This window comes from Eretmochelys imbricata, chromosome 10, assembly GCF_965152235.1.
Source record: "Eretmochelys imbricata isolate rEreImb1 chromosome 10, rEreImb1.hap1, whole genome shotgun sequence".
Taxonomy (NCBI): Eukaryota; Metazoa; Chordata; order Testudines; family Cheloniidae; genus Eretmochelys; species Eretmochelys imbricata.
In genome coordinates, this window is record NC_135581.1 from 58,591,188 (window position 1) to 58,605,699 (window position 14,512).

At 42.4% G+C, this 14,512-nt stretch overlaps 1 protein-coding gene across 1 annotated transcript in view; it reads right to left on the bottom strand.

Annotated features, from left to right (window-relative positions):
- AQP9 (aquaporin 9) overlaps positions 1–12,674 on the bottom strand; it is a 34,183-nt gene extending 21,509 nt beyond the window's left edge. The window contains exon 1 of the mRNA XM_077828532.1: positions 12,573–12,674. Within this exon, the coding sequence (XP_077684658.1) occupies positions 12,573–12,674 (102 nt within the window). The remainder of the gene's footprint in view (positions 1–12,572) is intronic.
- Between the last annotated feature and the right edge of the window lie 1,838 nt (positions 12,675–14,512).

The window sequence follows — 14,512 nt, forward strand, 5'->3', positions numbered from 1 at the left end:
CAATGGAGCGGCACAGGTGTCGCTGAGGGCAGAATATGGTCTTCAGAATCTTTACAACTGCTGATATTTTGAATCATAGAATATCAGGGTTGGAAGGGACCTTAAGAGGTCATCTAGTCCAACCCCCTGCTCAAAGCAGGACCAATCCCCAATTTTTGCCCCAGATCCCTAAATGGCCCCCTCAAGGATTGAACTCACAACCCTGGGTTTAGCAGGCAATGCTCAAACCACTGAGCTATCCCTACAAGAAGGAAAGAACTCGGCACAAACTCAGGCTGATCCCAGAGGTGGCAGTTACAAAACCCATCTTTTAACTTGTCCATGAAGCACTCTTAATCTGAAAGTCTTTGAAAAATAATAGTGTCTGTTTTAGTCACTTTTCAGAGGACAGCCACATGTTGACACGCACATTTGCTTGCTCCAAGGATCACTCTAATGCAGTAAAACTATCAGTGCAGATTTCTTTGTGAAGGGAGGACCGCTTCGCTGCCCGACACCAGACCCGCCTTCCTACCTTTCTCTGCAACCATCGGCAGGCATTTTCTGTTGGCAGGCAACATGCCTTCTCCCTCTTTCTTAGGCAAGGTGGGCCTCTTTAATATTTGTCTGGATTATTCTACAGCTGCATCTGGTTCTTTGAGGCTGAGATGCCCCAGAATGCAATGCAGTACAATAGGCTAAAAGTCCTATCATCCCAGGAGAGAGAGTCCTTGCTGTATCCTAGCTTCATCCATTCTGAGTGCGTGGAAGCAGAAAGATTGTCATGGGAACCTGTTGGGAGCTTGGAGGACCATCTGTAGGGGAAAACTGTCTGATGTGACATCCTTAAGGCAGTAGCCATATTCCCCCCTGGCTGGTTAGGATTTTTCAGGGAAAAATCAGGATATAGGATTTCAGAAAGTCCATCAGGTGAGCAGATGAAATGGCTGCAACCTGCCCTCTGCTGGGTTGCGGTGGGGAACATGGCTAACCGGTTGTAAGGGACAAGGGCATAGGTGGTCACAGCTGAGGTTTGCCCACCAGGGATGGGAGTTGCGCGGGAGGAGTTGGAGCAATCTCAAGGCCACGTCCCATAAACAAGAGTCAGGGTCAGAGTCAAGCTAGGGTCAGAGACTGGAGATCAGAGATAGTACCAGGTTAGAACTGAGAGGCAGCAATCAGGGTTGAAGTCAGGCTGGAGTCAGAGATGGAGATCAGGAGATGAGGCGAAGTCTGGTGTTCCAGCAGGCCAGAGTCTGTGTGGTTGCCCCAACAACTTCCTGGGGCAACCCCTGCAGCTAAGTAGGGGTACTTGGCCAATCAGAGGGCCACAAGGTACAGTCATTCTGGGTCTCTTGGGCACTGCTTTTTGCAGCACTTACTCTCCACAGTGCTCCCTAGCTGTGCCTCTGCATGGCCTCCCAGTGCCACTGTGGGAATATCAGCTGCCCTAGGCTCTGCAGACTTGGGTTCTAGTCCCTGGGTCCTAACACCAGCACAGCCCATAAAGTGGTGCCACTGGCCTGGGAGTGGGTATAGCTAGGTTCTCAGGCGATGTGCTGATTTGGACGTGCCTTTGACAGCCTCTGCCAGCTGGGTTCTGGTGGAGTGCTCCTAGAAACTAACGGTATGTCTAGGTTAGAACTGCAGTTGCCGTAGTGCTATAGCGTAGCATTTATTACTGCGATGGAAGGGGTTTTTCTGTCACTGTAGTAAACCCACCTCTCCAAGAAGCAGTAGCCAGGTTGATGGAAGAATTCTTCCATTGACCTAGCTGTGTCTATACCGGGGCTTAGGTCAGCCTACCTATGTCTCTCAGGGGAATGAATTTTTCATACCCCTGAGCGACATAGCTAGGTCGACCTAACTTTCCAGTGTCGAGTAGCCCTGAAGCTGTCCCTGACCTGTGAACGCCTCAAAGAAGAGGGGCAGTGAGAACACCAACAGCCCTTCCCAAGGGTTAATTCTGCTACCCTCTTCCAAGGGGCATCAGAGGCCTTGCTAGTGCTGCAGGGTGTGATCTGCACCTTCTTGTATCAAGGGCCGAATCTATTCCAAATCTTCATTTTCTAAAATGAATGTAGACAAAGGAACAGAGGACATTTCTGACCTGCTCAAACGTTTGACACATGGAAATCTAGTCAATTAAAGAACACTCAAAGGAACATAGCTGTAATGCAAATCAACCAACTAAATTTTTTTTAAAACCCCAACATCTCCCTGCCCCTCCCACAAACTCCTAAAAAAATACCCCAGACCATTTTTTTTTTTTTTTTTTAATTTTGAAATGGGAGAAGAGCCAGAGACTCCACTAGGGTCTTTTGTATTGCTGGCAAGCTCACATGTAAGCTGCTCAGCTACTGCGGTGATAGCAGTATAAACGAAAGAAAGAAAGAAAAGTTACAGGTCCTACCTCTGCCTCTTTGTAAAACCACAAAAATTGGCAGGGGGACAATCACATTTTCCTATTAGAAAAAAAGATTATTTTTCCCTGTTGCTATATGAAGGATCTTCACAAAGAGGGGAAACTGGCTAAATAACTGATTCTATGGGGGAAACAGTAAAATGGATCCTATGCAAATTGCTGTCAAATGCACAAAGTAAAACTGAAAATGTAAAGAATATTTTTCTGTGATCTTCTTCAGTTACGGGAATCTTAGGTGTTGTTTTTAATAATAACATCTAAACTATTTTCAGACAGAGACAATTATCAAGTCGATGGTTTCAAGTTTTTTCCTTTGTCTATTTTTAGTGCTCTTTCATTTACAATCCATCTACTTGCAAAATCAACTTTGCTTAAATCGTTATTTCCCATTTGATTTCCTGATTAACTGTTTTTATAATAAACTGTCAGCTCTTTGGGGGTAGGGTCCAACTTTTTCCTGTGTGTTGGTACAACACCTAGCACGATGGAGCCTAGTCCATAACTGGAGGTCCTAAGCACTATCGCAATTCAAACAATAATAACAACAGAGGCATGTTTTAGAACAGCTAGTATTTCGGATCAGAGCTCTGGAAGAATTCACGCCACAGAATTTTTCTGAAGCTTTTTTTATCCTTTATGGAAAATCTTCAGCAAAAACTACTCTTCATCTCCATCTTTTCCAATATCTCCAGTGTTTTGGCTGATATCATTTCTAATTTTCATGGCGCAATAAAAATGTAGTCTACTAGTTAAAAAAAAATCATGTAACTACTTTAAAACCACATGGCTCTTTATCATTAGTTACATATTTAGTTTTGTCCTGCTATTGCAATTTAATCAAACTTGGAGTAATAAGAGTGCCATATCCATTCTTCTGGAGATCTCCTGGGACACAATCAATATCCTTTCAGGCTCAAATGGATTTCCCTTCATTTGTTTTCACTATCCAATGAAATAAGGGTTTGGAATTAAAGCTGATCATTTAGGTAATTAAATAGTATGGACATAAACCCTAAAATTATTATAATTTTGAAACTTCCTTTTAATGGCAAAAAACATTACTACTAGGAGACAGTGATATACTGTACATTTCATAAGAGTCTGGCAGAAATGTGTACATTTAAGCTTTTAAAACACGTGAAGATCTGGTTCAAATTGCTCTATGTAAAATAAAACATATATGAGAAATATTGAGCTATAGACCCTACTGCATTTTTAAAGTAGTGCTTTAAATGTTTTATTATTGCTCTTGCACATGCTATAGAGGAGGAATAAACTCTTAAATTGCCCGGGGAAACTGGAAAGGTCTATACTGTCTCATATTTTACTAATTTAATGTTGCCCTCTTCATCCCCGGATACTGAAATGCTTTTCTGTCCTAAACTAGGCAAGACAACCAGTTTGAACTAATTTCTTTGGTGAAAATTATTTTCAGGTTCTCACTGGGTTTTAGAAATCCAGGAGAGGGTCGGAAAGGAAAACACTCTGAAGGAGTTCAGGTTGTAGACCCTACCTTGCAGAGGTGGAGGGTGTCCGCTTCAAAATGGGGATGGGGTGCAGAGAAAAGAGAAGGAGGGGAGAATTACTTTTTAGCTTCTCAAGAAGAACTAGATTATCTTAAACTGGTGTTTCCTTGCAAGTCTCATCATTTATTCTTGTACTGAGAGGTGTCTGTCTCTTTTCCTTCCTGCACCGACTTACAAATGTAAAAGCTTAAAAAAAGTAAAAGCATGTTTAACCACAGCAATGCTGGCTGGGGAGTTGTATCACACAGGCAGTGGTGTCTGGAGGTGTTGTGCCTGCATAGGACAGAAGCTGGCCTAATGGCTCCTGGGAGAGCGGTACCTGAAAAGTGCAGTATGCACTTCCTCCAGGCGCTGGCAAATGAATGGGAAAGCAGGGCTTTGGTCATGCTCCCACATGTACAGTCACACCCCATGCTGGGTGTACAATGCCGTTGGTAGTTGGCTCTTAGCTAGTTGAACTTTGTTTTCATTCAAAAATAGGATAAATTGTGTAAGTTTAATGTTTTCAAATGTTAATAGAACAGTATGACATGGTAGGTGAGCTAATCTCTTATAGGACCAACTTTTGTTGGTGGAAGGGACAAGCTTTCTAGCTTCACAGAACTCTTCCTTAGGTCTGAAGAAGGTAACCAGAGCGCCTAAGCTAAACAGAAGGTGGAATAGATTATGAAGCACAAGGGGTTCACACCTGCTGTAGAAGACCACGTGAAATGAAGTGGGCAATTAAGGGCAGCAGGCAATAGGGTATGTTACAAATTGTCACAGTGAGTCAAAATAAGTGCACTTGTTAATCTATATATTTTAGCATCCAGCAGAGTTATGAATTTAAGTTCCCAGGCTCTTCTTTTGAGGGTGTTGTGCTGTCACAGTTTCAGGGCAACTGCACCTGTTTTCTCCCTCCGTGGTCCACCCAGGGGACCCATTTAATTGTTTTCAGCTCCTTGCTGTCACTTCTTCTGGGTGGAGATTTGTGCCTCACTCCCTTCTGAGTGGGGTTTTTAAGGCAGTTCCCTGATTTACAGTGTGATACCCCCAACAAGTCAATTTGCTTAAACAGGCCAGTGGCTGTGCTTTGCTTTCTCTCCAAAGGCTATGACCAGTGTATTGCCTACAGGTGTAAGTTGCTGCATTGCTTCTTCTAAGCAAGCACATTTGTTCTTAATGTAAAAGCATTAGAGAGAGAATATATCAAAACAATAGAAGTTCCTATGTGCATGCTTAAAGGCTTACCAGAGGCCATTGCTTTCTCCAACCAAGGGGCCTGGTAGGTTTTAATCCTTCACAACCCACAACTGGGTTTTCTCCAGGGTTACAAGTTCACATCCATCTTAGATCCAGAACCAGAACAAAAACTGGGCAGATCAGCCTATTTCTTTATAGTGCTCAGGCCTTTGAGCTTGGCCTGCTGTAACAGGTAATCAGCAGACAATGATACTCTCCTGTAGCTGGGGAATTTGCATTAATCTTTCCCTAGGGATTCCCCAGAAAATCCACTTATTGTTCCAGATGTCCACACTTATCTGGCATATTTTCAATATAGTCTCTTTTGAATTGCCAGGTATAGTATCTGCCACTACCCCCAGAAAGGTTCCATACAACCCCAGCGCACAATAATACGTACATTTAACATAATAAGGTTTTTCAAGAATATTGCAGGAAATTGCCATATCAGTCATAAACAGTTTTAGGGACAGCTTAGAAATTGATTCTGCCATTATACAAGGGAATGAACTAGATGTCTCACAATAATTCCTTCTAACCCAAACAATTCTATGATTTTAACAATCAGAGCATACTGAAGGCAAAAGAGTGTAAACTTGCTTTATAGTGAAAAGTTAATTTCTTGTCTCTCGTTATATGTTCCAGGCTCTTGTAACAGTTTGGAAACTTTATTAGTTTAACTTCGTTGTATTTATTTTTATTTTCTTACTTAATGGGCCAAATTACCAAAAGAGCAGTGTCCAAATTTGCGCCTGCAAAATTTGCACCCACGTTTTGCACCTACAGTTGAATTGTGAATGTAGATTTGATTATTTTGTAGTCAGGCTGGGAGAGGCTAAAGTACTCAGCAATGTGCATGCATTTCAGTGCCAATTTTGCTGGCAAAAGTCATATCTGCACAAAGGACTCTAGGCCTCTGTCCTTTGAAAATGTATCCCAGTTTACTTATTGGTACCTCTGTGTTAATCAACAGGAGCCAATGAGATGGGGCTGCTGGTATTGCAAAGATGAACTGAATTCTCTTTTAAAACCTTTGCACAGTACAGAATGTTTGCAGCACCTGAAATTAAAATGTCAGATACTGGAAAGCCTGACTACCACAATTTTGCACTTTGGGTAACAGGAAACACAAAGGATTTCCTGTAACTTTTAAAAATTATTTGCTGTGAAAAACATTTTAGATTTGAAAAAACATTAGCTAGCCTCCCTTCCAGTTCTTCCACTCCACGGCTAAACATTCAGCTCACTTAGAAAGAAAAACTACAGTGAGATATGAACTGGTGTTTGGAGCAAAAACCTAATTTTGATAAAAGTACAATTATGGCCTGAAAAGTAACTATGCAAAAATATCCCCCTCACTCAGCACAATCTGGTGCTTGTGTGTTGGGCTGACTGTCCTCTTTAGTGACAAAAGTAAGTGATGTTTTTATTAGGTTTGACTTCTGTTTGCAAGCAGGTTCAATACATGTGAGAGAGAGAAAGGGGGGGGGGGGAATTCTTATTTGGCCTGCAGGTCATCAATAGGATTGCCAACAAAATTCTAGCTTCAGAATCTATGTTACTGGTAAGTTTCCAGGAGCCAGAAAACTTTCTGACCCCAGGTTGAATTTATGGCTTTGGCAGATAGGAAAAAACACACACATTTTTACTTGTAAAATGCTCTGCAAGTTCAGGACCAAACTGTGTCAAGTTCAAATCATGAATGATTATTATTGTGTTATTTGTACTTCAGTATGCCAGAAGCCCTACTGCATAGAACTCCATGACATTGTAGAGACACTTTTCAGAATATTACCGTATCTGAGCCCAACAATGCATAGAATGTTGTTATAAAGGGTGTTGCCATAGTAAATGATGTATCAAAATTTCAATTATAAATGCATTTTAATCTTTCATTTATAACCGCTTTTTTCTCACTCATGACTAACCCATCCTACTTCAAGTTCCTTCTAACTAACTATTCACATGATGGCTTCTGGAGATTTTCAATGATAACAGCTAATAGTTAGGTGGCTCTTAGAGGCCACTGATATCTATTTTATTTATATCTTATAATATACAAAAATGACTGAACCCTCTCATTCTATACATAGATACTCTAACCTCTCTTTCAAACTTTGCTTTTTGATAATGTCAAAACTTAAATCATCTTTGTTTTTAAAAATACAAAAGTTGTAAGTACTTATTCCACAATGTAGGCTAAACACGTCTTTCATTTAATAAACAGAAGTAAGGAATCCAGATTTAAACTGGCTATTATCCAATAAACACCACTTTATAAAGACTTGAAATATGGCTTCGCTACTGTGGATCTGCAATACAGGAAGATACCATTCTCAGTGTGCACTGGAGTTCATATGGAGCATGGAAGAAGGAAAATATGAAGTCAGCTAAATTATAATGGATTTACTGACTTGATTGTGACTTGACCAGCAGTCGATGACTGATTTGTAGCTTTTTCAGACAGGAATAAACCAAGACGTGGTATTTTGGTGCAAACCCAAAGAGGAGTTTATTTACAATAGGAACCAGAAAAAAAAAAGTGGTGAGTACAATAATGAAGTGCTTGCGGTTTGAAAACAAGACAAAAGATGCTGATGACCACAAGATAAATAGGCATTCGGTCATTAATCAAACAACCGCTGCTACCTTCCCTCAGCCTGTGGCAGTGTCTTGAACACAGCTGGTGTATTGGATCTCCACAGACCGCAGTCTTTATGCACACACAAACACCCATTTGTTTCAATGGGAGTTACACAGGAGGCCTTGCGACTTCAGCCACGGACTAAAGCTGCGCAGAAGGACAGCAGTCCTCCTAAGTCCCCGGCTCTACTCCCTTCAAGGTCAAGTTTAAGGGTTTACCTGCACTGCATTTGGGGTGTGTGATTGCAGTACTTTGCAACATACATACCCAAGCTAACTTTAATCTAGCTAGCACGGGTACCAACAGTACTGAAGCCACAGTAGCATGGACTTCAGCGCAGACTAGTTGCTTGAGTAATTACCTAAGGTTCTGGACAGGCTCGAATGGCCTGTGTTGAAATCTGTGCATCTGCAGTTCCACTGGTCAGGTACCCACACTAGCTAGGTTAAAGCTAGCTTGGGTATGTATGTTGCAATCACACCCCCCAGTTACAGTGTAGATGTATCATGAAACATATACAACCTCATCTCCAACTATAACACACAGTGAAATGTTCTCCACAATCTGTCGGAGGCCTCAGGCACACAACACTCAATCTATTTATAAAGGGGGCCTGCACAGCTGCCACCCACTTGCTCTGATATTGCAAGTGGAAGCTTGTGCTCTACGTTAGCAAGTAAACAGGCCGTGCCCCTACCTGCCTCTTGGACCCTGGAGTTATTGGCTCCATAGCCAGTGTTCTGGGAAATTGCTTTCAACAAGAACATTCTCTTGAGAGTGAAAATAAAACAGAAAATACACTCAGCTCATGGGAACAAGCAAGGGAGTTGCTCTTTTGGAACATTTCACTGCTCCAGTTCAGATGTGTTACACTGGTGTAAACTGGAGTAAGTCTGACTACACTGGAGCAGCACATCACCACCACCTTGGTTCCTGTGTAGCTGCATTGGTGTATGCTACGCTGATGCAAGACACCCTTGCACAGACATGGCTTTGGAAAAGGGTAAGAAACAAGGGAATATATACAGAGAGAATGCAGGTTTAAACCAGAGAGAGGCAGACTAGCCCTATGCAGACTCCTAATGAGAGATCCCCTGGAAATCATATAACCCACTCCTCTGCTCCATTGCTTCTCTGCTCTGTTTTGTCAGTCTCCCTGAGCCGCCTCTGCCACTAGCCCCATGGAGCTCTGGGAGGAAATGTGCCACAGGCCCCACAGTGCGAGGGCTGCAGCCAGCTGCAGGAGCCCTGTCAATGGGGTCCAGTGGAGTCTCACTGCCAGGAAGCTGTCTGTGTATGGGAGGTTGGCATGGGGCAGGGGTTGGGTGCATGCATGTGTGTGGGAGACCCAGATGAAACACGGAAACCCAGGGAAGGTCCCTGAGATTTGGGGCAGAACCTACAGCCTGTTTTGGAGGAGTGCAAACCTCACCATAATGAGAACAGGGCCAAATGTCAGCCAGAACTGGAATGATCTGGCCCATACTGTAGTTTCCATATCCTGGGTGTGCAAAAATCACATGACACTGCACCTGCTGTGAAGAAACAGTTGTCTCTATTTTTATATATGTGCTGCAGACCTACCATAACTGGGTGGGTTAAAGATAGACTTTCATCTTTAAAAGTGTATTTAAACTGCACGATGAGACTTTAAATGTTACATGTAATGCCACCAACACAAGTGTAAAAATGGGGAAATGAACAGTTCAGACATCAGCAAACCATCTGCAAGCAGAAATCTTTGGCATAATGCACACTCCTTGTAGCACACATTTGCCTATGCTGCTAATATAGCTCTGCCATATAGAAACTGCACTAGTCCAAGTTTGTTTCTTAGAAATTACACACGAGGCCTGATGTTCCTTCCTTAATTAAATGTGACGTTTTCACTGCCTATGTATGGTGGAACCATGCTAATCCTGGTCCTAGAGCATAACTAGAGCAGCCATGCTGTGTGCTGGGGAACACTTTGGAAACTGGTGGTGAAAGCAGCCCTTTCCCCATATAGCCGAGGGGTCTAAAACTGGAGTAGGCTACACAGCAGCATCTATGACCCATTTTATATAGGGGGCCATGGCTGTTGACCTATACGCCATCAAATTCACCTATCCCACTTTCTTCCTATGGATTTGTGGTGTGCAGTGAATCCCCATGAAGCCAGGCTCTGGCACAGGGTGTGTGAGTAGCTAGCTCTGTGTGGCATCCTCAAGGCCTGTCCTCAATGGATCCACATCAGTTCTACTGTAGGCAGAACCCTCCGCGACCCTGGTGGAAGGGCAGGTTTTGCCCCATAACAAATTGCTACTTTACCAATATCCTGAAATAAATCCTATAAGGCTTTTTAATTTGTCAGAGTTTGGAAATAACATTCCAGGTTTGACTGAACTTTTAAAACTTGGTAACATAAGAATGCATTGCGGTCTAGGATCAATGATGTTGCCTCCCAGAAGAACTGGAGCCAAAGTTGGATTGCTTTGCCTGTGTGTGTATTGGCGGGGCAGCTACATCTTCTTAGGGTCAGTGGGGTTGGAATCCTGAGTTAGTAATAACATATGCAGCCTTCCACTTCTAGGAGAAATAAGAGACTGGCCAAATTATTTTAATTTTAATTTTTATTATTCTATTAAACCCCAATTTGGTCGTGACTGAAAGTCATTGCAATATGTGGCATATGGGAAATCAATAGGTGGTCGTAGCCCATTTCTAGGTGGATATAGTATCCACATCCTACAAGCAATCCTCCTAACTGGCATCAGTTGTGCCTCCAGAGAGGCTCTGGATTGAATAGACCCACTGAACTGTCTGACTCTCACTCTAGAATAGGATTAAGGCATGTCAGTGGGACAGTGTGGGGAAGCTCTTACTTCTGTACCTGCTCTTCGTGGATTTCTGTCTCCAGAGTTGTCAGTCATGCCCCTTTCACCAGCTCAAAATTAAATCGGGTTTAATTTTTTTTTTAAAAGAAGTGAATCATGAGGCGAGAGATGCTGTTGGTAGTGGGATTCCATTGACTCCTGGGGCAAGTAACTGCAGAAAAGGGAGCACCTTGTTACAATAAACCTGTACTGCACTTTACTTCAGAAAATCCTGTGCAGTCAAAACATCAGCCTAGATTCTTAGCAGCTTGCTGATTGCTCAGTTATCCAGTTTTGTCTATTTGTAGGTTTTTTCAGCATTATCCAAGGCTGAAACAACTTTAAACTAAAAAAAAAGGAAAGTAGGTTGTGAAATTTAGTCACATTGCCAACCCCAGGATTATGTAGTTTGATTTCCCTGTTATACTATAAAACAGACTGTAGGGTTGCATTTCCTTCCACTCTTGCGTGGCAGAACATTAAATAATAGTATCTACACTGTAATATATTTTCTTCACTTACAGAATTTGATTAATGAGTGGGGGAGGAGGATCATGTGGTTAAGACATAGGACTGGATGTTAATTGATTATTGCTGGTAAAATGCTTTGAGATTCTTGCATCTAACTGAGTGAGTACTGTTCCTTGTTATAACACCGTATAGATGTTTTGGAAAATTGCAAAGTAAGATTGTTACTGTAATGCCCGTGCTAAGAGTTAGTTGAAGTAGGATAAAGAATGTCATTTTCAACACTTCCATAACTGTCGGGAGTCTTCTAGATGACCTGCTTTAAATCTAACTGACATGGTAACAGACAAAAAGATACACCTTTCCATGCAAGTATTATGCCTGTATTTAGTTTGGGGTCTTGGTAGGTACTTTTGGTTTTATTTTTGTTTTGTTTAGTTTTTGGTGCAGTTTCACCTTGATGAAATGCTTAGCAAAACCACAAGACAGTTGCATTCCATCTACAAGGAAGGAGATGGGTCTTGGAACAAGTATTCTAATCCCGGCTGTGTCACTGAAGTCTCTCTTTGGTAAATCAGGGACCTGCTCTGTGCCTCAGTTTCCCCATCTTAAAAAAAGAATACCAAACTCACTAAGGATTAGTCAGTGTTTGGAAAGCACAATATAATCATTATTTTATGTGCTATTAGAATATTAATAACATGCCAGTGTGTCTTTGTAAATCAAATCTACGTTGTGTGTCTAATTTCTAATATGCAAAGATCCCAGGAAACTTTTTGAATAAGAAGTAAAGAGAAAAACATTTTGTTGTTGTGAATACATAACGGAGGGGGTATAATATTTGCCTGAAATGGAAAACAGTAGCAGGTTACAGCAAATATAACAGTATATACACACAAAATATGATAAGCTTTCAAATACCTGAGGATTCAGCAGTGCAACTGCCATTACATTCACTAGGAATCACAGGATTAAATCTGTGTAACACAGTGAAAAGATACCTAGTCTGAGATCTGTTATCCCCTATTTGCACAATATGGTTAATTAGTCAATGCAAATGGAACTCATGCGTGAGAACTGAGAAATTCCTGATTTTTAAAAAAAATAGAAAAGCAGGATTATTGAAGTGTATTGTTCACATCTGCACGTTTTTCAGAAGTTGGTAAGTCACTAAAAACCTAGTCAGCTATCAAATGAAACCTTTAACAGACAATTGTAAAGTACATTCAACAAATATTGTTGTCTATATTTAATAGTCATGCATATTTATTTCAAGTGACTGAAGTAATAACAAACTTACCATTAAATAGAAGCAATTCATTCACTGCTGTGCACTATTTGTCAGTCACTGACCCATGCTACTTGTAGAGTACAAGGAAAAGCAGCACATGTCCCCTTACAAACACTGTCCATCATTAAATTAGTGGGAAGGAAGGAAAACAGCTGACACTTACTATCAATATAAATGTTCCCAGGAATTCTGACAGGGCTTCTTTTATAAAGCTGTTCTTTAAGGCAAATTTCTCCTTGAACGTTCTTTTGCTTTGCCCGTTCATTTTTTGGTTCCTCTTGTTGCTCTATAATGCCAGTTATGCACCAACACAGACCCCTTAAATTTGCTGTGTAATCATGCTTCAGCTGAACTTTGACACTTTTACTTATACATTGAAATATGAGATTTTGACATCTGTGCTGCCAGTGGAATCATCTGACTGTGCAGGCATTGACTGGATCCCCTGGACGTGACCTGATGATTCATCATGAGCTTTCCATCCTGTGCGATATCTGAGTTTGCTGGCTTCTATTTATATTAGCAGAACGAGATAATACTGGAAACCTCACAATCACAAGCTGATGGACTTTTTTTTCTTCTAATTCCACATAGACTGGATTAATCATTGTCTTCCCCCCAAGGTTACCTTTTACCAAGGTAAACTTTTGTGTGTTTATTTCCCCAAAAGATGAGAAGGGGAGAGATTATATAAACTGCCAAATATGGAAGCAAGCCCTTGGTTTTGCTCCCAGATGGAATTAAAGTTACGCAGTTGTTGGCCATTTGAAACCTTTCTGCAAAGGAGGCTGTGCCAGTGAGTGAGTGCTTGCCAAAGAAATGTGCTCTAGCCTGCCTGCCTTTCTTTTCTTTTCTTTTCTTTTCTTTTAAAGAAAAAAAAATCACATTCTGTACAGTTTAGAGAGATTTCAGTGCCTAATGAAGAATGCTGCTTTAGAAGTGCTGTGATTTTGTACATCCATGGACTGAATAGTAATACACTTCTTGAACTAAATGCTTTAACTCTCCAGTGGTGAGAGAGGCCTGTTTATGAGAGCAATGAGGCAGAATAATGTAAACCCCTCTAATGAAATCTGCTTCAGTCCAGTGGCTTTCTACAGTGTGATATAGTCTGGTGAAGGACTGAAAAAGAGTGTATGCCTCCAAAATGTTTAGCTTAATTGTAGTCCCTATTTTGAAGTAAAACTGACCAGGGGCTTGATCCTGCAAGGTATTCAGAACCTGATTTCCCACTGACATGAAAGAGAGCTGAAGGTTCTGAGCACCCTACAGAATCAGGCCCAGTGTGGAATAATATTTCTACAGTGAAACATTCATCTGCTTTTCTTTAAAAAGCTATTAGCATCTTGGTTGTTCCTATCAGATGTCACTGACTCAATTGACACATTGATTGATTGACTTGAACAAGTTGACGCATTATTTCATCCGTTGGCTTTATTTGTATTAAATACAGGAATATCCAGAGCCTAATCCTGGTAGGTGACTTCATGATGAGTTGGGGATACACAGGGTCTGGTGCTGTGTCTACACCTGGGGTCTTTTGGATCCCTGGTGTATATTTACACTGCATTTAGACACCTGTGGCTGGCCTGCGTCAGCTGACTCCAGGGGTGAAACTATGCCGGAGTCCTGAGCGGGGGCGTGGCCTCAACCAGAAGAGGTGTGGCCTTAACCGGAAGAGGTGGGGCCTTTACATCCCCCCTGGCAGCTCCCAGCTGCAGAGGCGGCTGGGAGCTCAGGGGTGATTTAAAGGGCCCGGGGCTCCAGCCACTGCTACTGCAGTGGAGCTCTGGGCCCTTTAAATTGCTGCCCGATCCTGGCTGCCAGAGCCCCGGGCAGTGGCACGGCTCGGGCGGTGCTTTAAAGGGCCCGGGGCTCCTGCCACTGCGGGGAGCCCCGGGCCCTTTAAATTGCCTCCTGAGCCCCGCTGCCGGAGTCCCAGGGTAGCGGCAGCAGGGCTCTGGTGGTGATTTAAAGGGCCCGGGGCTCCCCACAGCGGCCAGAGCCCTGGGCCCTTTAAATCATCACTGGAGCCCTGCCATCGCAACCCCAGGGCTCCGGCAGCGGGGCTCAGGAGGCAATTTAAAGGGCTTGGGGCTCCGG